The sequence below is a fragment of the Microsporum canis genome, genomic scaffold (assembly GCF_000151145.1).
Source record: "Microsporum canis CBS 113480 supercont1.1 genomic scaffold, whole genome shotgun sequence".
NCBI classification, from domain to species: Eukaryota; Fungi; Ascomycota; class Eurotiomycetes; order Onygenales; family Arthrodermataceae; genus Microsporum; species Microsporum canis.
This window is the reverse complement of record NW_003299169.1, coordinates 1,439,163-1,463,872: the sequence shown is the minus strand read 5'-3', so window position 1 is coordinate 1,463,872 and position 24,710 is coordinate 1,439,163. Positions and strand designations below refer to the sequence as shown.

General features: G+C 49.0%; 12 protein-coding genes and 1 non-coding gene across 13 annotated transcripts; 7 read left to right on the top strand and 6 right to left on the bottom strand.

The window, feature by feature from the left end:
- Positions 1 to 836: 836 nt before the first annotated feature.
- Positions 837 to 2,123, top strand: MCYG_00536 (nicotinamide mononucleotide adenylyl transferase; the record flags this gene model as incomplete). The annotated part of the gene is made up of 4 exons (XM_002850386.1): positions 837 to 1,144; positions 1,222 to 1,495; positions 1,559 to 1,817; positions 2,080 to 2,123. The coding sequence occupies 4 exons, from the start codon at positions 837 to 839 to the stop codon at positions 2,121 to 2,123; spliced, it is 885 nt and encodes a 294-aa protein (XP_002850432.1).
- A 602-nt stretch (positions 2,124 to 2,725) lies between these two features.
- On the top strand, positions 2,726 to 4,976 carry MCYG_00535 (eukaryotic peptide chain release factor GTP-binding subunit; the record flags this gene model as incomplete). The annotated part of the gene is made up of 2 exons (XM_002850385.1): positions 2,726 to 4,843; positions 4,911 to 4,976. 2 exons carry the CDS (start codon positions 2,726 to 2,728, stop codon positions 4,974 to 4,976), a joined length of 2,184 nt encoding a protein of 727 aa, XP_002850431.1.
- Positions 4,977 to 5,443: 467 nt separating this feature from the next.
- On the bottom strand, positions 5,444 to 6,913 carry MCYG_00534 (8-amino-7-oxononanoate synthase; the record flags this gene model as incomplete). The annotated part of the gene is made up of 4 exons (XM_002850384.1): positions 5,444 to 5,503; positions 5,572 to 5,829; positions 5,926 to 6,068; positions 6,142 to 6,913. The coding sequence occupies 4 exons, from the start codon at positions 6,911 to 6,913 to the stop codon at positions 5,444 to 5,446; spliced, it is 1,233 nt and encodes a 410-aa protein (XP_002850430.1).
- A 995-nt stretch (positions 6,914 to 7,908) lies between these two features.
- Positions 7,909 to 10,676, top strand: MCYG_00533 (onanonoxo-7-onima-8-eninoihtemlysoneda; the record flags this gene model as incomplete). Its single annotated transcript, XM_002850383.1, has 6 exons — positions 7,909 to 8,096; positions 8,199 to 8,292; positions 8,366 to 9,406; positions 9,458 to 9,699; positions 9,761 to 10,365; positions 10,441 to 10,676. The coding sequence occupies 6 exons, from the start codon at positions 7,909 to 7,911 to the stop codon at positions 10,674 to 10,676; spliced, it is 2,406 nt and encodes an 801-aa protein (XP_002850429.1).
- Positions 10,677 to 10,873: 197 nt separating this feature from the next.
- On the bottom strand, positions 10,874 to 12,181 carry MCYG_00532 (biotin synthase; the record flags this gene model as incomplete). The annotated part of the gene is made up of 2 exons (XM_002850382.1): positions 10,874 to 11,851; positions 11,933 to 12,181. The coding sequence occupies 2 exons, from the start codon at positions 12,179 to 12,181 to the stop codon at positions 10,874 to 10,876; spliced, it is 1,227 nt and encodes a 408-aa protein (XP_002850428.1).
- A 1,335-nt stretch (positions 12,182 to 13,516) lies between these two features.
- MCYG_00531 (NADPH dehydrogenase) lies at positions 13,517 to 14,856 on the bottom strand (the record flags this gene model as incomplete). The annotated part of the gene is made up of 2 exons (XM_002850381.1): positions 13,517 to 14,608; positions 14,677 to 14,856. The coding sequence occupies 2 exons, from the start codon at positions 14,854 to 14,856 to the stop codon at positions 13,517 to 13,519; spliced, it is 1,272 nt and encodes a 423-aa protein (XP_002850427.1).
- A 474-nt stretch (positions 14,857 to 15,330) lies between these two features.
- On the bottom strand, positions 15,331 to 16,873 carry MCYG_00530 (conserved hypothetical protein; the record flags this gene model as incomplete). The annotated part of the gene is made up of 2 exons (XM_002850380.1): positions 15,331 to 15,556; positions 15,612 to 16,873. The coding sequence occupies 2 exons, from the start codon at positions 16,871 to 16,873 to the stop codon at positions 15,331 to 15,333; spliced, it is 1,488 nt and encodes a 495-aa protein (XP_002850426.1).
- Positions 16,874 to 17,475: 602 nt separating this feature from the next.
- Positions 17,476 to 18,581, top strand: MCYG_00529 (uncharacterized protein; the record flags this gene model as incomplete). Its single annotated transcript, XM_002850379.1, has 3 exons — positions 17,476 to 17,888; positions 17,955 to 18,144; positions 18,261 to 18,581. 3 exons carry the CDS (start codon positions 17,476 to 17,478, stop codon positions 18,579 to 18,581), a joined length of 924 nt encoding a protein of 307 aa, XP_002850425.1.
- Positions 18,582 to 18,962: 381 nt separating this feature from the next.
- Positions 18,963 to 19,034, top strand: MCYG_10507. The gene has a single exon. It is a non-coding gene; the product is annotated as a tRNA-Trp (tRNA).
- Positions 19,035 to 19,355: 321 nt separating this feature from the next.
- Positions 19,356 to 20,048, top strand: MCYG_00528 (maleylacetoacetate isomerase; the record flags this gene model as incomplete). The annotated part of the gene is made up of 1 exon (XM_002850378.1): positions 19,356 to 20,048. The coding sequence occupies one exon, from the start codon at positions 19,356 to 19,358 to the stop codon at positions 20,046 to 20,048; it is 693 nt and encodes a 230-aa protein (XP_002850424.1).
- A 125-nt stretch (positions 20,049 to 20,173) lies between these two features.
- On the bottom strand, positions 20,174 to 21,522 carry MCYG_00527 (fumarylacetoacetase; the record flags this gene model as incomplete). Its single annotated transcript, XM_002850377.1, has 1 exon — positions 20,174 to 21,522. One exon carries the CDS (start codon positions 21,479 to 21,481, stop codon positions 20,174 to 20,176), a length of 1,308 nt encoding a protein of 435 aa, XP_002850423.1.
- Positions 21,523 to 21,952: 430 nt separating this feature from the next.
- MCYG_00526 (homogentisate 1,2-dioxygenase) lies at positions 21,953 to 23,523 on the top strand (the record flags this gene model as incomplete). The annotated part of the gene is made up of 4 exons (XM_002850376.1): positions 21,953 to 22,020; positions 22,102 to 22,611; positions 22,690 to 23,337; positions 23,403 to 23,523. The coding sequence occupies 4 exons, from the start codon at positions 21,953 to 21,955 to the stop codon at positions 23,521 to 23,523; spliced, it is 1,347 nt and encodes a 448-aa protein (XP_002850422.1).
- A 273-nt stretch (positions 23,524 to 23,796) lies between these two features.
- Positions 23,797 to 24,570, bottom strand: MCYG_00525 (conserved hypothetical protein; the record flags this gene model as incomplete). The annotated part of the gene is made up of 1 exon (XM_002850375.1): positions 23,797 to 24,570. The coding sequence occupies one exon, from the start codon at positions 24,568 to 24,570 to the stop codon at positions 23,797 to 23,799; it is 774 nt and encodes a 257-aa protein (XP_002850421.1).
- Between the last annotated feature and the right edge of the window lie 140 nt (positions 24,571 to 24,710).

The window sequence follows — 24,710 nt, the reverse complement described above, 5'->3', positions numbered from 1 at the left end:
AAAAGGCGTAAATAGGAATGATAGGGTATCGTGCAATGCCCTGCATCAAAAGACTGACGGTTATATCAGTGGTTATGCCGTCTTCAAGTGCTTCCACCAAGACCAGCAACCTGTCAAATAGTTAGTTAAAAGAAGTGAAAGTGAGCTCCGAAAAGCAGCTGTTGAAGTTCGGTCCGGTCTCTCACACGAGCCAAAGCTCTATCAAATATTCAAGACGACACTCTTCGGTCTCTTGATCCTTTCACTCTGATGTTTGTTTCATCTTCGTCTTTTTATATATAAAAACGAACGTTTAAAACGCCTGCTGAGTCAGCCTTCTAGACAAGCACTGGATCTAAACCAAAAGCGGCAATTCTAGACTTCACGCCGAACTTCGCTGCGGCAACTTTTCTTGCCGGCGCTTTAACCGGCGAGAGAAAATAGAGGAAGAAACAAGTTTTCAGAGGAAGTTCGAGTTTCTCTTCCCGCAGTTGTGTATATTATAGAAGTTATCACTTGCTGTACCTGTGATATGCATCGCACACGGAAAAAGAGGACTCTACACACAGTATACAGAGGAGCTACGCTGTGACTGCTGTCGGTCTTGCTCTCGAATTCGCGAGCTTAGGTTATCGCAGACTTTTGGAGAACAAAAACCTCCCCGCTTTTTTTTCCCAACCAAGGCAGCCGTGCCTCTTCTGAAACTCGCCAGCACCATATCGCAGTTACAAGTCGCTTAGAGCACTCCTGGTAATACTTGCTCTCTCTCCAGCTGTTGCTCTTTGACCGTTTTTTATTCCGGATCACAGCCTGCTACCGATTCATCACCAGAAGGACCTTGCTGGCCGTTCTCTCCAATGGCCGGGAACAGCGGGGAGTCAGAGCAGGCCATCAACGGCATGGGCGGTGCCATGGAGAGCACAGCACAGGAGTCATATTCCTTTCCGGACGACAGGCTGAAGATAGTCATGGACGATCCGTCAAAGACTCCCTTGCTGCTAGTCGCCTGTGGCTCGTTTTCACCCATTACCTATCTACATCTACGCATGTTTGAAATGGCGGCGGACTTTGTCAAGTTTAGCACGAAATTCGAGCTCATCGGGGGCTACCTGTCCCCTGTATCAGATGCATACAGAAAGGCCGGGCTTGCTTCTGCCTCACACAGGTTGGTTTACCTATTTTTGCTGTCTGTTGGCCTACTTCCGAACTTCGGAGATTAACATGTGAATGTTATACACGTAGGATAAACATGTGTCGATTGGCCGTGGATAAGACATCAGATTGGCTGATGGTCGATCCATGGGAAGCTATGCAAAAGGAATATAGCCCTACCGCACAGGTTCTGGATCATGTCGATAAGATCATCAATCATGACCGTGGTGGTATAGATGTCGGGGATGGCACAAAGAGGCCGGTGAGGATAGCTTTGCTTGCCGGGGCTGATCTGATCCATACCATGTCAACCCCGGGGGTTTGGAGTGAGGAAGATCTGGACCATATCCTAGGAAAATACGGAGTATGTTTTGTCCTTCTTGATCCCTTGATACAGTCATGTTAACGGAGATTTCCCCTGGTATAGACATTCATAGTCGAACGCAGCGGCACTGATATCGACGAGGCCATCGCGGGACTGCAACCATGGAAAGAGAACATCTATGTCATCCAACAACTCATCCAGAATGACGTTAGCAGTACCAAGATCCGTTTATTCCTTCGACGAGAGATGAGTGTTCGCTACCTTATCCCGCATCCGGTGATCGAGTATATCGAACATCATCACCTATATGAAGAGGATGGTGCTAGTGCCTCGAGCTCGAACCTCCAGGAAAAGGGGAAGGGTAAGAACAATTCGGCAAGCTAGTGCTGTCTACAAGTCCATTCTCGGCTTCACATTACTTAATGCGGCTCGGGACAAGACATTCCTCGTCCTTCATGATTTGATATTTTATCAGTTAGACTGCTGTACCATTGGAATTACTGCCAGAAGGCAATGAGATGGTTGGACAAGGGCTCCTTTCTACCTTAGATAAGATTTATGATACCCTATGCGGTAGATCGGTTTGCACTATACTTTTCAGCTTGCGTTGCTTGCATCCACAGTCAATCCTCCCGACAAGGTCTGCGACACCAATCGAGATAACTAGGCCGCTGCATTAAACCCATCCACAGAGAAGAAGGGAGGATAGAACAGAAGGGAAGAAATGGCAATCTTGGGAGGGAAGTTGTTTAAAACTTCTGGTTTCCTTGTGGCATCGGCTTCCCATGGTATACTCGGAGAGAGACAGACAGCAATGGGCGAGGTCTTTCTCATCTCATCACTTGGTCTCTCTTACTCTACTCTGCCAGGTGCTCCTGGTCGAGTTCTCCGCCGTCTCTATAGAGATGGCCACTGTATCATATTATTTCCGCCAACGCCCCTTGCGCTATCAGGCACTTCACCGCAATGAACTGTATTCAAACTCCGTGTTTTTTAATAGCATAGAAATACCTTGACTTCCCCTTGCCCGTTTTTATATCAACCTAACTGATATGTACTGTCTATGTCTTTATTAGTAATCATTAAAGGGTTTAGGCCTAAGTCACGGGATCACCGCCGATATCAAATCTTTTCCATCCCACTTCAACATTTCGACAAAACACCACACAACAAGCATCTTTTTCACTCTATAGACCATCCAGAGACCGGAATTTATCATTTCCCTGAGCTTCATATATACAGCCAGCAATAAACTCTCCGGCCGCCAGCATGTCCGCCCTCGAGTCGTGGGAAGACGACCCCGCAGCTCAGGATGAGAATTTGTCCAAGCAGACACAGCAGTGCCTGAATCTCAACGCAGAGCAGCAAACACAGCAACAGCAACAGCAAGGCTTTCGCACACAAGTAACCTCGTTTCAACCCGGCGCCGCTACGTTTCAACCCGGGGCTGCTTCATTCCACCCCGGCCAGCAGTACCAGCCATATGGTGGCTACCAACAACACCCGCAATACCATCAGGCAGCTGGGGGATATGGAGGCTACCCACAACAACAGTACCCTCAATACAATCAACAGTACATGCAGCAACCAGGGGCTTACCAGGGTGGCTACCAGGATGGTCAGTATGCCGGCTACAACCAAGGTTACAACCAGTATCAGCAGCAAGCCCCTCCCCCACAGAACCAGCAGGAACAGTGGCAGCCACAGTCGATTGCTGAACAGCCAAAGCCCGCAGCCGACCCAAAACCTACCTCCTCCGAACCCTCTAATTCATCTCCAGCATCTCAGCCACCCAAAGCCAAAGTGTTAACGATCGGCGGGGATATTCCCAAATCCAAGGCGCCTGCTGCCAGTGCAGCCACTGCCGCTGGAACACAGAAATCAACTGGACCTGCAGCCGCGGCCGCTGGTGCTAAGGTAACTGCCACGAAAGCCATCGAGAAGACTGAGAAGAAGGCGGCTGCTAGTGGAAACGCTTCCCCAACGCCATCATCAGGGCGATCATCCCCCGGCCGTGCCGACAGCAAACCCGCGGCTCGTGATGCAGATATTGTTGCAAAAGAGCAGGCTGCTGATGTTGATGAAGCTACGCTCAAGGAGATTTACGGAGAAAAACGAGAGCATGTCAACCTTGTATTCATCGGCCATGTTGATGCTGGAAAGTCAACACTGGGTGGAAGTATTCTATACTGCACAGGCATGGTGGATGACCGAACGATGGAAAAATACAAGAAAGAAGCCAAGGACGCTGGGCGTGAAACTTGGTACCTTTCGTGGGCTCTTGACTTAACCAACGAAGAACGATCCAAGGGTAAGACTGTGGAAGTTGGTCGTGCATTCTTCAAGACCAGCGGAGATACCCCTGATGGGCCTATGACACGACACTACACCATTCTCGACGCACCCGGACATAAGTCGTTTGTTCCCAACATGATCGGAGGTGCTTCCCAAGCCGATGTAGGCGTCCTAGTCATTTCTGCTCGAAAGGGTGAGTACGAAACCGGTTTCGAGCGAGGTGGCCAAACTAGGGAGCACGCATTACTGGCAAGGAATTCTGGTGTGAAAAAACTGATCATCGTGGTTAACAAGATGGACGACCCAACTGTCGAATGGAGCAAGGCGCGCTATGATGAATGTACGACAAAGATTGGAAAGTACGTTGAAGCTTTAGGTTACAAGAAATCAGACCTTCACTTCATGCCTATCTCCGCACAGAAAACTATTGGTATCGATAAGGCTGTCCCCAAGGATCTCGCACCATGGTACGACGGCCCTGGGTTGCTCCCGTACCTGCACAACATGAAAATGCCAGAGCGTAAGATCAATGCTCCTTTTATGATGCCGATTAGCGCAAAATATAAGGATATGGGAACTGTCATCGAAGGCAGAATCGAATCTGGCGTGCTCAAGAAAGGTGCCACCTGTATCCTCATGCCCAACCGACAAGAAATCACCGTCACATCCCTATACGGTGAAACTGAAGACGAGATTCCTACTGCTACATGCGGTGACCAGATTCGTGCTCGTCTCCGAGGCGTTGAGGAAGAAGATATCCTTCCAGGTTTCGTTATGTGTTCGCCCAAGCGACCCGTACATTGTGTTTCCGCTTTCGAGGCCAAGATTCGTATTCTTGACTTGAAGAGCATTCTTACTGCTGGATTCAACTGTGTGATGCATGTGCACTCTTCTATTGAAGAAGTTACCTTTGCTGAACTTCTGCATAAAGTTCAGAAGGAGACAGGACGAAAGAGCAAGAAACCACCAGCGTTTGCCAGCAAGGGCCAAACTATCATTGCCCGGTTGGAGATCACCAGCGGAAGCAGTGCTGTTTGTGTTGAGAGGTTTGAAGATTATAATCAGCTCGGGCGCTTCACCCTCCGTGATCAGGTATGTTTTACTACCACACGCCACACAAGAGTTATATATGCAACAGTTCAACTAACATTTTTATTAGGGTCAAACTATTGCCATTGGAATGATCACCAAGTTGATCACTGATTCCGCCCCTGCCGCCGCATAAATAAACTATTATATTAAAAAGGCTTCTATTTAGCTGAATAAAGGACTAATAGAACCTATGATTGATTCTTTTCATATATGATTATGGAATTTTTTTTTATTAACGAACTGGAGCATATAAAATGGGGGGGAGGGGGAACCAATATAGTCTTGTACTCAAATCTTGTCGCTTCTCACTTCTAGCGGAATATACAGAAAAATGAGATTAGAGGATAATTTTTTATCAATATACGAGGTAGTTGGGTGTACTTTTGTCGCTTTTTATACCTACCAGGATAATAATGTAAGTGGGCTCCTTCGTATAACATGCATGTATCCGCCCCCCAGGTTGCATTAGCTCGCCCAAACCGTAGCTTTCAGTACGGAATTTTTTTATTAATCATTCAAGGAGGGGCCCAAAATCTGGGGGAATAACAGAAGCTTGAATAGCTAAGATAAACTTCTGAAACATATCTACATTTTCAATATTTACATGTCTGGAGGCAGCCTTTCCTCCTCGTCCAGCCTCATAATTTCGCTGCCTCCAGTCTATTCCCAGCTAAAGAGTGGGACTTTTCTTTAACCCATTTTTCAATGACCCCTGAGAGCAGAAGTACCTGATCCATATCATTCCCGGCATGTAAACAAACCCGTACTCTCTCTGTTCCCACTTTCACCGTGGGTGGCATGATTGCCCGAACCATCAGGCCTGCGTCCTGGCATGCCTTGGATAACTCTCGAGGATACTTGGTTTGAAGTGAGAAGATAGGCGATGTAGGAGAGTGTTTGGCCTCGAGTATCGAGGTATCAGATGGGGAAAGCTGCATGAGTTTTTCATGGAAGAATTGGATGAGGTCTTGAAGATGTAGTTGGAGCTGAGTAAGAGAGAGCGTTAGAGACGATTGAAAGGGAGAAAAGCGAAAAAAAAAAAAAAGAAAATGTCTAATTTACAAGGAGTATGGCTGTAATACCTTTCGAGTGTGCCCTTCTTCCATCAACTCATATGCGGTGCGGACGGCAGTAAGGGATGGCATACCCAATGCGCTAGTGAAGATGAGAGGTCTAGCATAGTTTATCAGATATTCTCTGACAAGTGGAGAGCAAAGGATGATAGCTATAGTAATCGATTGTCAGTCTCTAAACCAGGTATTATGCAAGCCAGAAAGAGGTGAGGTATAAGATGATACCTCCATTACTGGCCAAAGCCTTGCCAAATGTATGCAGTCGAATCAGGACGCGATCTTCAACGCCGAGCTGCTGCACGACACCTGCTCCATGCGTGCCAAACACTCCGGTTGCATGAGCTTCATCTACCATAACGTGCCCGTTACCGTGCGGGAGCTTCTTCTCCAGAATGTCAAGGATCTCTCGTATCGGCGCAAAGTCTCCATCCATGCTATATATCGACTCCAGAGCGACAAACACATTCCGTCGGCCGGCCAGCAGGAGAGGATCATCCATGAGCAGAGCTTCGAGTACCCGTACAAAATCCTCGATCGAATTATGTATGAACGCCGCCAGTTTCCTGGCACGGGATAGTCGCATGCCATCATGCACGCTTGCATGAATCAGCTCGTCGTAGATGATCACGTCCCCTGGCTGGGGGATACAGGCAAACACCCCTGAATTTGCATCGAAGCCTGAGTTGAAAATTAGGCCGCTGGGCGCATTGTGGAAACTGGAAACCTGCTGCTCGAGCTGTTCTGCGTACAGGGAATTACCGTCCAGCAGCCGTGATCCGGTGCTCGCCAGAGGAAGCGAGCTTGAAGCTGTTGCGAGGTTTCTCAGGAACCGATGTCGAAACGTTGGGTCGGTGGAGAGAGAGAGGAAGTCGTTGGAGGAAAAGTCAACGGCCCCAGCAGGTACAACTTTGAGCGAACGAAGCGTTCCCTTTGTTTCCCGTCTCTTGAGGGCTTCCTTCAGCGATTGCTGCAAGTTGCTTCCTGGCACGCTCACCATCGTCCCGTTCTCTCTTCACATTGACCTCTCTCTCTCTCTTCTCCCACAAACAATCACGAGGACGTCCGCGGCAGGCGACCAGCTTCATTAAATAAGACCACCTCGAGCAATTCGACTAAAACAACCTTGCTGATGCTCTGGGGTCTCTTTTTTTTTTCTTTATCGTTCTCCTTTCTTTTCCCCTTCGACTTGGCTGTGGAGACCCTGCGATATAAAAATTACGTCTCGAAACCAGAGAATGAAAACCTTCGAGGGAAGCCGGCAATCCCAATCCCCCTCACAAAACGCCCTCTTTTCTTTTTCAACGTGTATGTCCCTCTTTTCCTTTTTCCTTTTTTCTCTCTCTCTTCTTTTCGGTGCTTGTTATCATCTCATCCATTGCCGGTTTCCTTTCGCCCTAACGTAGCTCGGTGGTTTTGCTTTTTTCCCTCTTCCCACAACCATCCCCGCAGCGCCAGCGCAAGGCTCTTCTTCCCTGTAACGGCCAAATTAGCATGCAGCTTGGTGGAAAACGGAATACAACGATACCATAAAAACTGCGTAAATATCGGCCGTCAAAGGCGCATTTGTAACTCAAATCTGTTGGGCCGCAGAGACAAGATAATCCCGGAGCCAGGCCGCCTAATTGGATGCCGAGGATGGAAAGTAGATTTCAGTGCCGGGGCAAGGGTTTCCGCCTGGGTGGAGGGAGAACGCTGTCAAGGATATATATGTATTGCGTAGTATGTATTTTTAAAGATCTCTCTGGAGATTTTTCCTGTTAGCAGGCTTTTTTTAATGTCTCAGGGATTCGCTCTTGAAGAAGGGCTTACAAAAAAAGAGATAATACGGGGTACTTGCAGCGAGGGGGAGAACAAGTCCTGAGCCAGAAGATGGATGGCAAGGTACAATTAACAGGTTGAAAGTCTTTCTCTGTTGCTGTCTGCTGCTGCTGGCGGCTTGTTCTGCTGCGGGCCTTTTTATTTTTGTTTATATCAACGATGCTGTCGTCGTCGATGGTGGCCGCAGGGCTCTGGCGGTCGTCTCGAGCATACCAGGTGTACGCCGCAAATACAGATATCGGGAAGACGGTGGTGTCTGCAGTGCTCTTCAACGCGATTCCTTCGTACCGGCCATGGGCCAGCAGTAAGCTTCGGTTCCTGAAGCCAGTCAGCGCTGGGCCGGCGGCAGAGGCTGATGACAGGTAACACACGACTTCAACCCGGATGGTCATTAGCAGATGCTTGTCAGACGGTTTTTTTGGTTTATTAGCATGTAATACATAGAGTGCTTACCGGTTGAACAGACATATATCACGATTCACCAAAGGAGTGACAACGGCGTGTCTGTATGGCTACGACCGTCCGCTGAGTCCGCATCTTGCGGCCAAAGATCATAAGGTGAGCGTTGAAAGTTGAGCATACATATATATATTTTATATATAGAGAGAGAGAGATGGACTGACCAAGATAGATACCACACAACGAAGAACTTCTGGAGAGCATAAAGTCTACTCTCAACTACTGGGACCAAGATGGACCCAGTTTTGCGCTGGTAGAGTCAGCCGGCGGCGTCTTGAGTCCCGGACCAAGTGGACTGGTGCAGGCAGATCTCTACCGTCCGCTACGGCTGCCGGTGATCCTGATTGCAGACCACAGGCTTGGGGGCATTTCAGCGTCAATATCAGCCTACGAGTCGCTGTGTCTTCGCGGGTACGATGTCGAAGGCATCGTCCTGTTCCAGGACCAGTACTACCAAAACCATGACTACCTGAAGGACTTCTTTGGCCGGAAGAAGATCAAGGTATTCTCTTTGCCTCCTCCGCCTCCGCGAAGGGCCAAACTCGACAGTGAGACAGCTCTGCGTAAGGATGAAGAGGCAATGGCGTCTTTCTACGAGAAGGCTGCCAGACACGACGAGGTGTTTGGCCTGATGGACGAGCTCTCCAGCAAGCATGCTGAGCGCCTATCTCGACTGGAGTCGATGTCTGCAACGGCCAAGGAAGTCATCTGGTATCCCTTCACACAGCACCACGGAATGACACCGAAAGACATCAGTGTCATCGACTCAGCGTACGGTGATTGCTTCCAGACACTCACCTCCGCTGAGAGCTCACCAGCGGAACACGTACTACGGCCGACGTTCGACGGCTCAGCGTCGTGGTGGACTCAGGGCCTGGGGCATGGAAACCCAGAGCTAGCTCTCACCTCAGCCTATGCAGCTGGCAGATATGGACATGTCATGTTTGCAGGGACTATCCACGAACCAGCTCTCGCCCTGTCAGAACAAGTGCTGAAAACCTCAGGCAACCCACGTCTACAGAAGGTGTTTTTCACCGACAACGGTAGCACCGGGATGGAGGTTGCACTGAAGATGGGGCTACGAGTGTCTTGTTCGAGATACGGATGGGATGCAAGCAAAGAAAATATAGGTATCGTCGGGCTCAAGGGCAGCTACCATGGTGATACTATCGGGGTGATGGACTGCTCAGAGCCTTCTACATATAACAAGAAGGTAGAGTGGTATAGAGGCCGGGGTTATTGGTTTGATTTCCCTACAGTCAAGATGACAGATGGCATCTGGAAAGCTGCTGTTCCACAGACACTGAAGAAAGAGCTAGGAGAGGGCGTATCTTTCTCGAGCATCGCTTCTGTCTTTGACTTGGACGCACGCAAGGGATCCAACATGGCCTTACGGTATAAAAAATACATCAAGAAGACACTCGAGGATGTCGTCCAAAGTGGCCAAAAACTAGGCGCACTCATCATAGAACCTATCATTCTAGGTGCGGGAGGGATGTTATTCTGGTACATTTCAACTCTTCCCTCAGTATCTTTGACAAGGAACCGCAGGCTGACTGTCTAATAGTGACCCCTTATTCCAGCAAGCTCTCGTTCAAGTAGTGCGAGAAAACCCACAGATATTTAGCCAGACTTATTCGCAACCCTCTACACGGCCTGACTCTGCAGAGTCATGGTCTGGTCTACCTGTGATCTTCGATGAAGTATTCACAGGCATGTACCGTCTCGGCCGCCGTACCGCTGCATCGTTTCTAAACGTTGACCCAGACGTTTCGGTGCACGCAAAGTTACTGACTGGTGGCCTCATGCCGCTCTGCATAACACTAGCCAGCAATGAAATCTTCGAGGCTTTCGACAGCCCTCACAAGTCAGATGCACTACTACACGGCCACAGCTACACAGCCCACCCTGTGGGATGTTCTGTTGCAGTGGCATCGCTCCAGAAGATGGAGAGCATGGAGGATTCTGGATATTGGAATGAGTATGTGCAGGATTGGAATCGGATAGCTATAGCAACCGGCACCCATAACAAGAAGAGTTCGCCCATTCCTGAAGTATGGAGTTGCTGGCCGCAGGCTCTTATATCGGATCTCTCGTATGCAGAAGGCGTTGAGAGTGTGTTTGCGATTGGCTCAGTGTTGAGTATCACGCTGCGAGACCACAACGGTGGAGGTAAAATTCGACCCGTTCCTGCTCCGTTCCTATTCTAATTCCCAGTTTGGAGTTACCAGCTAACATTATGGCCAGGATATACATCCAATGCAGCAAGTGGGTTGCAAAAGAAATTGACTGCTGGTGATGGACCGTTTAACATCCATTCCCGAGTTCTTGGAAATGTGCTTTACCTTATGGCCAGCGTTACTTCGACGCGGCAGGTGCTGGACAAGGTAGAGAGATTGCTACGAAAGACTCTGGTAGAGGAAAGCAGAGAGTATGGAGTACAGGAAGAGGTTGCAGTTCAGTATGCGACGCAAAGGTGTTAAAAAAAAAAAAAAAGAAGATAAAGTACATAGCTTTAGTATATATAAAAAAAGGGTTTCTATAAATGTATAGATATAGCCTACAAGCACGATATGATATATTTTGGTCATGAATATACAACTCAGTGGTTGGCACAAAGGGGGGCAAAAAGAGAGAGCCAAAGCGGACAAAACGGTAGAAAAAAGTCAAGGAGCTAGAATTACGAAGCCGCGGAAGAAGCAGCAGGCTTGGCCGTCTCAGCAGCAACGTCACTGGTTTGGGCAGGCTGCTGCTCCGAAGCGATGCCCTTGTATTCCCCGCGCTCAAAGCTCTTCATGGGATAATATCCCCACTTGTTGAACATCTTCTTATCCTCGTCCCAACCGGTGCAGTCGGTGGTAAGCATTCGCTCACCGGTGAAGATAGCATTCGCACCAGACATGAAGCAGGTAACCTGCTGTTCCTCCGTCAAGGAGATACGGCCAGCAGCTAGACGAACAATGGTGGCGGGAAGAACAATTCTAGCCGTCGCAATGGTTCGCAGTAGTTTATCGAATTCGATCATCTTCCTGTTCCCCAGAGGGGTTCCCTTGATAGGCACCAGGGCGTTGACAGGGAACGATTCAGGGTGCGCAGGTAGAGTCGCAACGGTATGGATCAATCCCACGCGGTCAGAATCTTCCTCGCCTAGGCCGAGAATACCACCGGAGCAGACGTTAATGCCGGCATCACGGACATGGCCGAGGGTCTGGATACGCTCATCGTACGACCGCGTGGTGATGATGGAAGGGTAGAATTCCCTTGACGTGTCGACATTGTGGTTATAGGCAGTCAGGCCAGCCTCCTTCAGCTCCTTTGCCTGATCGCCATCGATCATGCCGAGAGTGACACAGACTTCCATGCCCATACCGCGCACACCACTGACCATCGCCTTGATGTTTTTCAAATTGGACTTGCGGCCACGCATGTCACGCCATGCGGCGCCCATACAGAATCTGGTGCTTCCGTTCTCCTTGGCGATGCGAGCAGCTTCAAGAACGGAATCAACGCTGCTTAGCTTTGTTGCCTTTAGTCCAGTGTCGTATCGCGAGGATTGAGAACAGTATGAACAATCCTCGCTACATCCACCGGTCTTAATGTTCATCAGCGTGCACATCTGGATGGCCGCAGGATCATGAAAGTTACGATGAACAGCAGCCTAAGAGAGAGGATTAATACATCTGGCCATACAAGCAACAGCCCTGCGCACCCGTCTTTTTCAATAGATGGATTGACGTACGGCTGCGAAAGTAAGCTGGTTTAGGGGCGTCTGGTATATCTGAGTAATCTCCTCGCGAGTCCAGGATGTACGAGGAGCCCTGGCCGTAATCGCATGTTGCAGTGGTGCTGGCAGCGAGCTCGTTGGCGACGATGCAGCCGCGCCTGTGGACGAAGTAGACGGCTTGGGGATGCTGTTCTGCACCGTTCCATAGGGCCTGACAAAGGCCAGCTGCCTCGAGAGGCCTCTGGGGAGAGATCGAGCAGCCATCGCGACGCTATATGTCTGTCCTTCTCGCTCCCTGCTGGCGTTGAAAGGGAAGAAGAGAAGTTGAGCTCGTTGGGTGCTTTTTTTGAGCAAAAGAGACAAATCAGGCCAAAAGTAAAGGTAAGCAGACCACGTGAGCTGAGCCGAGCCCTTTTTCTTTCTTCTTCTTATTATTCTTCTTCTTCCTGTTCAACTCAACGCGCGAGAGATCCTGGCTGATAGTGGAGGGCTTCAGGAGTCGACTAAGCTAGGTGGAGAGAGAAGGAGAGAGAGAAGAGGAATCTTCCGTTAAAAAGGGCCCAACAGTTTTGTGCTTTTTCAGTGAGGGGCATCGACATCGAGCCCTGGTTCGCCTGTGAGTCCAGGGGTTGTTAAGGCCTAATTATACTTGTTATATCCAAAGGTCGGCATAAAGATGTCATTACACGAATAAAATACTGTCAATTTTCAACAGGGGCTTCATCGACTACGGCTACGCTACATGGAATACGTACACACGCAGACGACAACTTTGGCGATATATGAGGAAACATCAAGCTGAGCGCGGCACTTCTGCTCATTGTTCGCTTCCACTTCCATTGTTACCCCACGGCGGATCACAAGTTAGCACTCTGGAGACGGCAGACAGGGCCCTGGGCGTGTATTCAAAATACAAATTGCTTTTTTCATTGCGTGATTTATGGAGGGAGACTTTCATGTTGTCCCCTGCCGGAAGGCCTCCGTGAAGGAATCGACATCGTCAGAGATTCTGCCGGCTACCCGCGATCAATCAGATATCTTCAACGCTGCCAGAGACGCTTCTCTTTGGAAGTTATACTAGGAAAGCTTCATGGTGGAATTGAACCTTCCGGTTGGCCGAAGCCGCGTATGGATATATGTATACCGCCCAAGGCTGACTCTCGAGCTGTTAGGCAAGTGTATCCGGCCCCTCCAACCAGCTGTGAATTCAACACATCGTATGGATATTATTTGTTTAACCACTTGAAATATCTTTTTATCGTCAACTCATCGACTTAAAAAGAAACAATATTAATCACGTGCATGTCACGATGCCGTATTGATGTGGTAAGGTACGGCCCGTTTTTTAAACTTTCAGGGGAAAAAAGAAAATATTACCAGCGTATTCGGTTTACAATACAGTCGGCTTCCTTCGCCGAAAAGCTTATTTCCTGCACGAAAAAAGTGCTTTTTTACATGCAAAGTAGAAAGTCGGTTGAGAAGACGGAGAATATGAAGCAGATGACACAAAGGATTCATAAATGTCATTCTCTCTATCAGCAAATGCCCAGTCTAATCATCTAGGCATTAACGTAGTTCTTTTAAGGCAACAGAGTAGCTCTAATTCTTCTGTGCAGCTTTCAAATAGGCAGTAGAGCCTCTTCCTCCAAAGGGCCATGACATCTGGTTCGCAACTTTGTGGTCAACACCTAGCTCGTCAGCAAAAGACCACACGAGGGAGGGGTATTTTTGGAACCAGCGGCCAACGAGGGCAAAATCTAGACCATCTTCCTCCAGTAGACGGTTGGCAGTGGTCCCGGTCGTGATGTTTCCGACCACACCAACAAGCAGGCGATCCCCAACAGCCTTTTTCACAGCCTTCGCCATGGGAGCATGGTAAGGTACGCCAGGCAGGGCTCCTCGCACCTTTTGGTCTGGGTGATTGCCGCCAGAGCTGATGTCGATGAAATCAACCTTGCCACCTTCAGCTAGCACCTCCGCAAAGTGAACCGTATCCTCTACCGTCCAGCTAGACAAATCAGGTCGTGACTCCTCGAGCCATTCAGTAGACGAAACTCGGAGAAATAGAGGCATATCTTCCGGCATATTCTTGCGACAGATGTCGACGATCTCATTTGTAAGACGCATGCGGTTCTCAAACGAACCGCCATACTCATCCGTTCGATTATTCGAGGTTGGAGACAGGAAAGATGACAGCAGATATCCGTGAGCATTATGGATTTCAATAAAGTCAACACCGGCAGTCACAGCACGACGCACCGAGGCGCCAAAGGCATCCTTGAATTCCTCGATATCAGCCTTCGTCATGGCTTTCGGGTTGCCCAGTCGTGGACCCCATGGGATATCACTTGGTCCCTTGATATTTTCCGGCCAGCCGCCCGCACTTCCGTCAGCAAGGTCGCCGGATGTCAGCCAGGGGGCAAAGGAGCTGGCTTTGCGGCCGGCATGACCAAGTTGGATGCCGATAACCTGGCTCTGGCTATGCACGAACTCAACGACTCGCCGTAGCGGCTCGATCTGTGAGTCTTTCCATAGTCCTGAGTCCTCTGGGGTGATTCGCCCTTCAGGAAGGACGGAGGTGGCCTCTACCATGACGAATCCAGCTCCATGGATTGCAATACTGCCAAGGTGAGCCATATGCCAGTCGGTAAGATGGCCATCTGGCGATGAATACTGGCAGAGAGGCGAAAGCTATTGCACGCATTAGCATTCAACTACACTACAATATCGGTTAATATTAAGAGTAAACCTGTGCTCACCCCAATGCGATTATGAAGTGTCAATCCTCTTATCTGTAGCGGTTGAAACAGCTTTGGCGGGGCAGAGCCATTGCTCTGTGGGTTTGCCGCCTGGCCAGCCGGGGGATTCTGATACGGTGTGAAATAACTGATTCCTGGAGCTGGTGTGTTTGAAATATTCTTGATGTCTGAATCGCCCATGGTTCCTTTTTTTTTTTTTTTTTCAAAATATGAGAGGATAGATTGTTCTTGTATTCAATGATAATTAATGCACAGGAAACAACAAGTGAATGCGACAAATATATAAGAAAGAAGAGTTTCTTGACGATAGAAGCGCTCTTTAAATATACATAGGAATGGATCTTGAAGTAAAGAAATAACATAAAATGATGTGATTTTGCTTTCCAAGGTTGCTTTGAAATCAGGCAGATTACTAATTCTCAAACCTCCGATAAATAATGCCTAAAAGGAGTTGCCACTTGCAAACCAACATTTGGTTGTGCGATCAGCTGTCCTGTAGGGCGCGGCTAAGTGCGTCGATCGCCTTCGACTACTAGGATAAGTTGAAGGGAAAGCTTGGTGCTTCTACTTGTGTGGAAAGGTGAAGTCAGCAGTTGTTCAGCGTCGCAGAAGAGTTATAGAGAAGACAGACGAACCGATAAGCCGACTAAGCGCTTAATCTAGCAGTTTGCCATCTTGCAGCACAAGCGCGAGAAGGATGTTTCCAAACTCTCGCATATGTTTTGCATCGCTGATATCCCATGCTTGGGACTGGTGCATCTCAAGTAATGATCTCTTGGCACCGGCCTCTTCCTCATTTCGGAGATAATTGATATAACTTCGATCATACTTTGCAATGATAAGCCTAATTTCTTGTCGTTCTTGTAAAATCATTGCGCGTCTAATAAATGGAACGTTAGGAATAGAAATGAAGGATTTTTTGAACCTGAGCTTACCGGTATGGCCCTTGAGAGGTCGACTCATCCGGCTCCTTATATATCCAAGCAGCCATTTGGGCAGTGGCTTGATATATGACTCGATTACTGTAAGCTCGGAGGGTTGGCTTGACCTCGACAATCATCGCGGATTGCACGTCCGTCTTTTTCAGTATTGGCTGGCACAAGTGGCCATCTGTCCTTGCTTCGAAAAGAAAGGATCTCTCACCACCGGCTGGGTTATCAACTTTTCCGAATTTAAATGCTTTCCGGACGGGCGACCACTCAAGCTTGACCTCCGGGTGATGCATACATAGTGTTGCAAGGAACGCAATTAAGAAGCCGTTGACAATTTGTTCATCCTCTACCTTAGGAAAAGCCTTGCGAAGGGAATTGGGGCTCATCCCATACGGTGAGTTCCCCTGTCCCTGGGGCTCTTCGCTGCTGCTAGACCATGATGACCCTGCCAAGAACTCCAGGGAGCCTTCCCTAATTTGAAGATTTCCAAACTCTTCAGGAAGGGCATCTTCCGCTTTCTCTTTACCTTTAGTATTTCCACTAGAACTATCATTTCCACCAACTTTGCCAGAGGTCACTTTCTTCATCGCCTCAATGAATTTGTTCTTGTCCAGTGTCTGGTCCACTCCCCTTTTCTCTCCAGCTAGTTTTGCAGGGCTCTGACGATAGTCATCTGGAATAGGTTTGTTGTCAGACGATCGAAGCCGATGCGCTATCGGGCTAAAATTCACATTTTTATCTTCTTCCTCTGCATCATATTCCTCTGGGAGTCTCGTCACCTGGCATCGGGCCAAGAAAACGTAGGAAAACGAGCCGAGATTGGGAACGGGTGTCGTAGCTTGAGAGCTTAAGTTTTGAAGGTATTGCTGCCAGTCATCGAATTTCTCCAGCCACCTGCTTGCCTTAGAGATAGTTTTTATTGCCAAGTTCTCGGGTTTGTCTTTCGACCGTAGCACCCAGAAACTCCGAAGTAAGAGATACTGCTCCTCGCTAATCTTTGATGCTGAATCACAAATTTTACTGTGAATGCTTGCATCTTTCAAGTCATATTCACTAGCTTTGATAGCCCACTCGCCCTTAGTTTCGGGGAAAGTGACAAAGTCCCTCGAGTCGGGCATGACCTCAGATTGTGGCGAGCAATCTGTGACGAATTTAAAGATGTAGAATATTCTGGATATATTGACTCTGGTGAAATTGAAGTGAATTGTTGCCTTCAATGTGAATGAGATGCCCTGGTTAAATAGCCAGTCCGAGTAGGAGGGCATTCCTAGGGGAGGTAGTTGCTCCAAGTATAGGCGCCGGTGTGGAGTATATGCATTGTCTTTGCAGCGTAGCTTCCTCCTCCCGTGTCAAAAATGGCATGATCCAACACATAATTCACACATCTATCTTTGATGATTGGAGAGGATGCTCTTCGTTCAGCCCCCATTTTGGGCTGCTGCCTAGGTCGTCACGGTGCTAAGATGTGACTGTTCTTGTTATCCCTGCAACTTGAAAGTTCCATGCTTCAAAGCCTTCTGGTTATTGGCCTTTGATGCATAGCCACCCAACATATAGCAGCCTTGCGTTTCACTCTGCCCATGTCTGCTGTATATCATTGGAGTCTGGAAATGTGTCTTCTATAGTTGAGACGGAGGTTGAGGCGGCGCTAATTCGGACAACCTTAATCTCGGAATTATTCTCTCCCGAGAGTCACGTTACTGAACTAAGTGTTGGAGAAATGGACGCGTTATTTCTTTGTTTATTTCCTGTGCTGACATCCAACTTTTGTAAACTGGCCTATTCTTCATATACCATCTGTTTAGAACATCGCACTGACATCGATACCAATAATTCTGATTATATGCAAATTACCAAATTACCCACCATGACTGATGGAACTAAGATAGATCTTGCAACGTTGGAGGAGATTATTAAATGCAAGCTCAACGATCACAAAAAGCTCAAAGCTATCTTCAAGTACCTTCGTGGAGCACATGATGAAAGCAGTATCTATGTTCCTCCAGAGAAGTTACAACAATTCAACATACGTGTATCAACCATAGACCTAGAACAGGGGGGCCGTTTTTTTAAGCCTATCCCAGTAGCTGACTTCAAATCTTGGATCTATGACGAGACGATTTTGCGTGAAATTAAGTGGGATCGTGAAAGTCGGCTCATGAGAGATGCCGAATCTATTTACCGCAAGTGCTGGAACCTAATTAAATCTGAAATACCGGAACATGCCCAAACGGAGGACCTTGTCTTATTCCTTCAGTATACGCCGTGGAGTGAAGTTATGTGAGCTATTGACATTTTATTGCCATTCTACATAGTTCTGCTTACACTAATAAATTGTTTAAATAGAGTTCCTCGTACCCGTATGGGGGGTAACTTCGGTATCTCTTTCTCCGACGAATTAACAAACTGGGTAGCCCAGACCGACCTCCATGTTTATGAATGCAACCCTTCTAAGAGCCATGTCATCTCATTTTCTACGCATGGACTACAGCCTGACAAAAGCACTGAGTCAAAACTTACTCGTAGTGAGATATTGGTGGCCCTTGATACAATAATGCCCCGAATGCTCTGGGCTCCACATATCGCTCACCACATTTTCCCAGTATGTTGAATTCCTGAGTATATGAGTTACTTTTTCTAACAGAAAAGTAGGTGCTTATGATTTCCTGTTTTAATCGGCAAGCACGTGTGAACGAAGTGTACTTCGAGGATGGGACGTTGCACTTCAACTGTACCCCGTTTATCGATATGGAAGTATTCGATAAATATAAGTGCGAGTTACTGGCCCGTTGGTCGGTGAGCCACCCAGTCGGTGAAACAACTGCGTACCCAAACTTAACGAAGCTACCGGATGGCTTTGAAAAATTCATGTCCTACCGAAATGGTAAGCCATTAGCCAAGTCCAAGAAGAAGAGTCCACAGCCTACACCAAAGCCGACGCTGAAGAGGCTGGAAGAGCTCAAGAAGCGGTGATGCAGTGTCGTTACTCAAAATTGCTCTTATCCCTTTTACTTTCCCTACTACTGATGTCGGTTATGGAGGACGGTGGCTTTCAATTCTCTCTTTATCTAAATGATGCTGGGTAGAGGCTTGGGAGGCTAGGCCATAGCTCTCTACTTTGATGCAACTAGTTGTCTATACCTGTACCTGGGCTAAATCTTTACTCTATCCTGGCTTGATTGTCGGTCTTTTTTCTTTAATGATGGAAGCGCGGCTACGCGGCAACAGGAAGAGCAGAACCTAAATAAGTGGGTGCACCTTATTTTCACCACATTGAAAGGAAGCAATGTGATATAGCGTCGGGCACAGGAACAGGGCCCATTACATTCTATTTCGAGGAAAAGACCCACTGAAGGACCCGTGGCGCAATGGTAGCGCAGCAGATTCCAGATCTGAAGGTTGTGCGTTCAATTCGCACCGGGTTCATCTTCGATACTCCTTAATTTTTTTTTCACCTCGCAAACAGGCAGAAGTGCTTTGACACAGCGTCCGGTGGGGTAGTCATGTGACTGTGATGCTTACTATGATGAGGGGTTGATTTGGTCGGCAATCTTCGGCTTTCGGCGGGTGGTTCTTCGGCTCTTTTTTTTTGGCCCGAGCCCAAAATGACGTGTTTGGCGTAACAAAGTACAAACAAAAGACAACTTCTTACTTGTTTTTATTATCGACTATATGAAAGGCTGCTGTTGTTGAACCCATCACAGAAGGGGGAAGAATCCAACTATCATCACGAGCAGATCAGCCACAATGTCATCATCCAACGTCAAGTTCCAGCTATTCACGTACTTCCGGTCTTCCTGTGCCGGCCGCCTACGCATAGCGCTCAACCTGAAATCCACGCCTTACGAGGCGGTCTTCGTGAACCTGTTCAAGGGAGAGCAGCTATCTGATGCCCACAAGGAGCTTAACCCCAATGCCACCGTGCCTGTCCTTATATCCACAAACCAGGACAATGGCAAGAGTACAACGTTCAAAGTCACCCAGTCACTCGCGGCGTTAGAGTACCTGGAGGAAACCCTTCCGAACACTCGTCCTCTCCTGCCGCCGACATCTAACTCCACGGCTCGCGCACAAGTACGTGAGCTGGCACTGTTGATTGCAACGGACATTCAGCCTGTGACGAACTTGCGGACTCAGAAGAAAGTGAAGCTGCTCGATGCGGATGCGACAAAATGGGCGCTAGAGTTTTCCGTGGCCGGATTCACGGCATTTGAGAAGACCGTCGTTCATTCCGCTGGAAAGTTCTGTGTGGGAGACGAGATTACGCTTGCGGATGTATGTTTGGTACCTGCTGTGTGGTCGGCAGAACGAGTGGGTTTGAAACTTGCCGATTATCCGACTACGAAGAAGATCTATGATAGGATGCTGGAGGAGACAGCCGTCAAGGAGGCGTTTTGGCAGAATCAGCCTGACACACCTGAGGAATTGAGATTGAAATAGAGGGTGGGCCATCAAACATTTGCACATGAAATTCATTTTCTGAGTATCAATTTAATATCTACACTTCAAAATATGGGTTGTGATAGCTGCTACATAAAAAAAATAAATTATATTTCAAGAGCGCCCTAGTTGATGGCGGGAGCAGGGAGAATGGTAGCGGTGCAATCTCCAAAGCCTACATAGCTTCCTTCTTCACCACACATGCCCTTAAGGGTAACCTCGTCACCGTCCTCGAGGAAGACACGGTCGGTGCCATCTGCCAATTTGAATGGCTGCTTGCCACCTTGGGTGTTCTCCAACAAACTTCCAAGGGTTCCGGTCTCCTTCCCGGAGATGGTTCCACTACCAAGTAAGTCGCCAGTGTTCATGTTGCACCCGGTTACAGAGTGGTGCGTAAGCATCTGGGCGAAAGAGTAGAGCAAGTTCTTTGCGTTTGTCTTGGCCACCGTGGTGGTGGTACTGCTGTTTGCCGGCTTGAGGTCGAATTGAAGCTGCATGTCGTACACGTTCTCAGCTCTCTTCTCGCGGAGATAAGGAAGCAAGTTATCCAAGCCTTCTTCAGCAGCGAGGCCGGTGGAGCGGAATGGCTCGAGGGCGTCCATGAGGACAACCCAGGGAGTGATGGAAGTAGCAAAGTTCTTGGAGTTGAATGGGCCGAGTGGAATGTACTCCCATGCCTGGATGTCACGAGCTGACCAGTCGTTCATCAAGACGACACCGAACAAGTGATCTTCGGCCTGCTCAATGGAGATTGGCTCACCCATCTTGTTTCCCTTGCCGACAAAGACTGCCAATTCAAGCTCAATGTCAAGCTTCTTGCAAGGGGAGAAGACTGGGACCTTTGGCGTAGCGGCGGGGTTAGCCAAGATCTGGCCGTTCGGTCTGCGAACGGGCTGACCAGAGACGATGACGGAGGAAGCACGTCCGTGATATCCAACGGGAAGATGCTTGTAGTTTGGCTGGAGGGCATTGTCAGGCCCGCGGAACAGGACTCCGACGTTGAATGCATGGTTGAGGCCGGCGTAGAAATCGGTGTAGTCACCAATTCTCATGGGCACATGGTTGGTGACGTCCTTCAGCGGGAGGAGAGCCTTCTTCTTGAGGTCCTCGTTGGTCTTAAGGATCTCTGGGTATGAAGTAGATTCACGGAAGACATCCTGCAGGTACCCTCTGACCTCACGGTGAACTGGTCTGCCCAAGGCGGCAAAGTCGTTCAGGGTCGGCTTGGCGAAGACATCGACGTGTGGTGAGAAAGATGGGAGCTTAGAGAAGCCACCGGCAGAGGAGAAGGCGAAGAGGTCCAATGCATATTCTCCGATAGCAACGGCCGGACGGGGGTCAGTCGATCCAGCTGTCGAGATGATACCAAAGGGGATATTGGCAAGAGAGAAGGGAGAATCCCGTGGGATCTGAAGCCACGAAGCGTTCGACATCCTTCCAACTGGTATAGATGACGAGAATCTGGGCAATTGATACGGCGAGCTGGATGAAGTGCGAGATGACCGTAGTGGACAGAGAAGAAGCAGCAGCAACACTTTCATATCATTAAAAACCACAGAAGAAGAAGAAGAAGCGCGGCTCTGTCTCCTTTCGGGAAGAGGGGCAACTCTGTATTACTAATGCTTAGTCATCCATTATTTTGCCGACGCGGCGTTGATGGTCCGAGCTTTTATGCCCAAAGTTTACGTTCTTCACGGAATCTTTCCGCGTCGGGTAGTTCTCCTTTCCGCTTTTTCTTTTGGGTGTGGAAAAAGATAATAAGAAAACATCTTAGATCAGCAAACGAAAAGGCGTCAGGATCGTTCTTCTTCTTCTTCTACATCCGATTTGGACACATCGACATCGACATATAAATATTTCCTGTTAGGCAGAGCACACAGACAAACAGAGTGAAAGCGAGCACGATGCCCGTCACAGCATTTTCCACGCCGGAGAAGTATACATACCAGAATGGCTTCGGCTCCTACCACGAGTAAGGGGGATTTTCTGTGACCCGGACTTTTGTAGGCACATGGAGCAAATGCTGACTTGGAATCTTCAACGAAATAAACAGGACTGAAGCTATAAAGGGAGCTCTGCCAGTTGGTCAGAATTCGCCTCAGAAGCCGCCGTTTGGCCTCTACGCTGAGCAGTTGTCCGGGACAGCCTTCACGGCTCCTCGACACGAGAACCTGCGAACATGGCTGTACAGGATCATCCCCGCGGCGTCTCATCGTCCGTTTGAGGAGGTCGATGCCTCGACCTATAATTCCAGCCTGTGCAAGGATGCCACTTCACTCCGCCAGATCCCCAACCAGCTTCGATGGAATCCCTTTGATCTCGACGAGAATGTAGACTGGGTTCGTGGCCTGCACCTGGTCGCTGGTGCCGGTGATCCCGCTACCAAACAGGGGCTGGGCATTCTGCTCTTCGCAGCTGGCAAAGATATGGGCAAAGAAGCCTTCTACTCTGCCGACGGTGACTTCTTGATCGTCCCCCAGCACGGAGTATTGGACATCCAGACCGAGCTGGGCAAGATCCTTGTCCGTCCTAACGAGATCTGTGTTATTCCCCGTGGCGTCCGGTATGTTGCCTCTGGATGCCTTTCCCCTCACCATCTATTTCCGTCTATCTGTTTGAACCCGGCTAATATACAGACCAGCTACCGGGTTACCCTGCCCGAAGGCCCAGTTCGAGGGTACATCTGTGAGCTGTACCAGGGCCACTACCAACTCCCCGAACTAGGTCCTATTGGGGCCAACTGCCTGGCCAACCCACGAGACTTCCAGGCCCCTGTCGCCTCCTTTGACGACGAGGAGTCCACAGAATACACCATCCTTAGTAAATTCAACAACATCCTCTTCCGCGCCACACAGCCTCACTCGCCCTTCGATATCGTCGCCTGGCACGGCAACTACTATCCCTTCAAATACGACCTCGGTCGCTTCAACACCATCGGATCCATCTCGTACGACCACCCCGACCCATCCATCTTCACCGTCCTTACAGGCCAGTCCGACCATCCCGGCACTGCCATAGCTGACTTCGTCATCTTCCCCCCTCGATGGCTGGTGCAGGAAGACACCTTCCGGCCTCCTTGGTACCACCGCAACACCATGTCAGAGTTCATGGGCTTGATAAGTGGAGACTACGATGCCAAGACTGGAGGGGGCTTCAGGCCGGCTGGTGCGAGCTTACATAATATCATGAGTGCCCATGGGCCAGATGCTGCCAGCCACGAAGGTGCTTCCAACGCCGAGCTCAAGCCGAAGAAGGTCGGTGAGGGCAGTATGGCATTCATGTTCGAAAGGTGAGTTTTGGTCTTTATGATCTTTCTGGTGGAAGAGGGTGAGCTAACTTTCTGGTTTCATATAGTTGCTTGATGGTTGGTGTGTCTGAATGGGGACTGAAGACCTGCCAGAAGGTGCAGGATGATTACAACGAGGAGAGCTGGACACAGTTGAAGAGATACTTCAAGAACCCAAATAAGAAGTGAAGCTAAGACGGCTGGCTAAGCGGTATCTCGCGGACTTCCGGGACCCCTGACTTTTCTCTGTATGATTGTTTGACCCTAGCTAGCATTAATGACCAATACTCGTCTATATTCAACTGCTACTATATGTGCGTGTGTGTGTGTGTACATTTGTGGGGCAGTTGATCATGGATGTTTTCGAATATCATAACTTCGTTACATTTTTACATCTAAAGATAATCAAAATATTTACAAGTGGCCCAGCCTGACTGGGGTTATGGGTAAAGTGTAACCATCTCAAGTCCGGCTCTCATTCCACTGTTTAATCTCGGCCTGAATCGCATCCTTCACGATAGCACCGCACATCTTTGCGTACGGGTTGGTGCCAACAGCCATCTGCCTGGCTGCCTCGTTACCACATCGTCCACCGATCTGGAAGTCATAGCTCGCAAGCTCCTCCAGACGATCATCCGAAACGTCCTGGAGCTGTGGCGGCAGCAGGTTTCGTCGATGATGCTGCTTCTCCTTCTCGTCCTTTGAGCGGGCAGCTTTGTAGAGTATGTATGCCCGATGGGTGTGAGCGTTGGCGAGGATGCGAGAATGGAAGGGAGAGATGGCATCCGTCGACGACGAAGGGGTCAGCAGAGCAATGGTTTTGGCCAAATTGTCGAAGAGCAGGTTTGAACGTGGCGGGGTGATCTGAGGTCCATCCGGCTGGGTCTGCGTGTCGGTGTCGATCCATAGACGTAGAGCTTGTGCGAGATTTAGGTAAGCTGGCGCATAGTTGGGGTTCTCCTCGATAATCCCCGAAAGCTGAGCTATGGCCGTTTGGATTATCTCCGGTGTTAAGTTTTCGTTGGAGGTCTGCAGGGGTCGAAGGGCGTCGACTTCCCGCTGTTTCAGAGACTGGACGTCTGCATCTGAGAAGTGTGGTAGCTGAGGGAGCGTCGAGTCGGTTTTGATACCGTTGGACGGAGACGATTCGGCATCGAAGAGAGCTTGGAGAACGGCCGAGTCGTTGGAGGTCAGCGACGGTTTCGCCGCTGCTACTGATTCTGGAGCTGGAGCCATGGTCTGTAGTGTTCCTGCTTGCTTCTTGTCTGTTTGACTGAGAAAAGAGGAGAGAGAGAGAAGTTCAAACGATCAAACACTCTGGAGGACGACCAAGGCTTCTGATATCCTTCCAACGCCTGTCTGTCAAGGGGATCTAA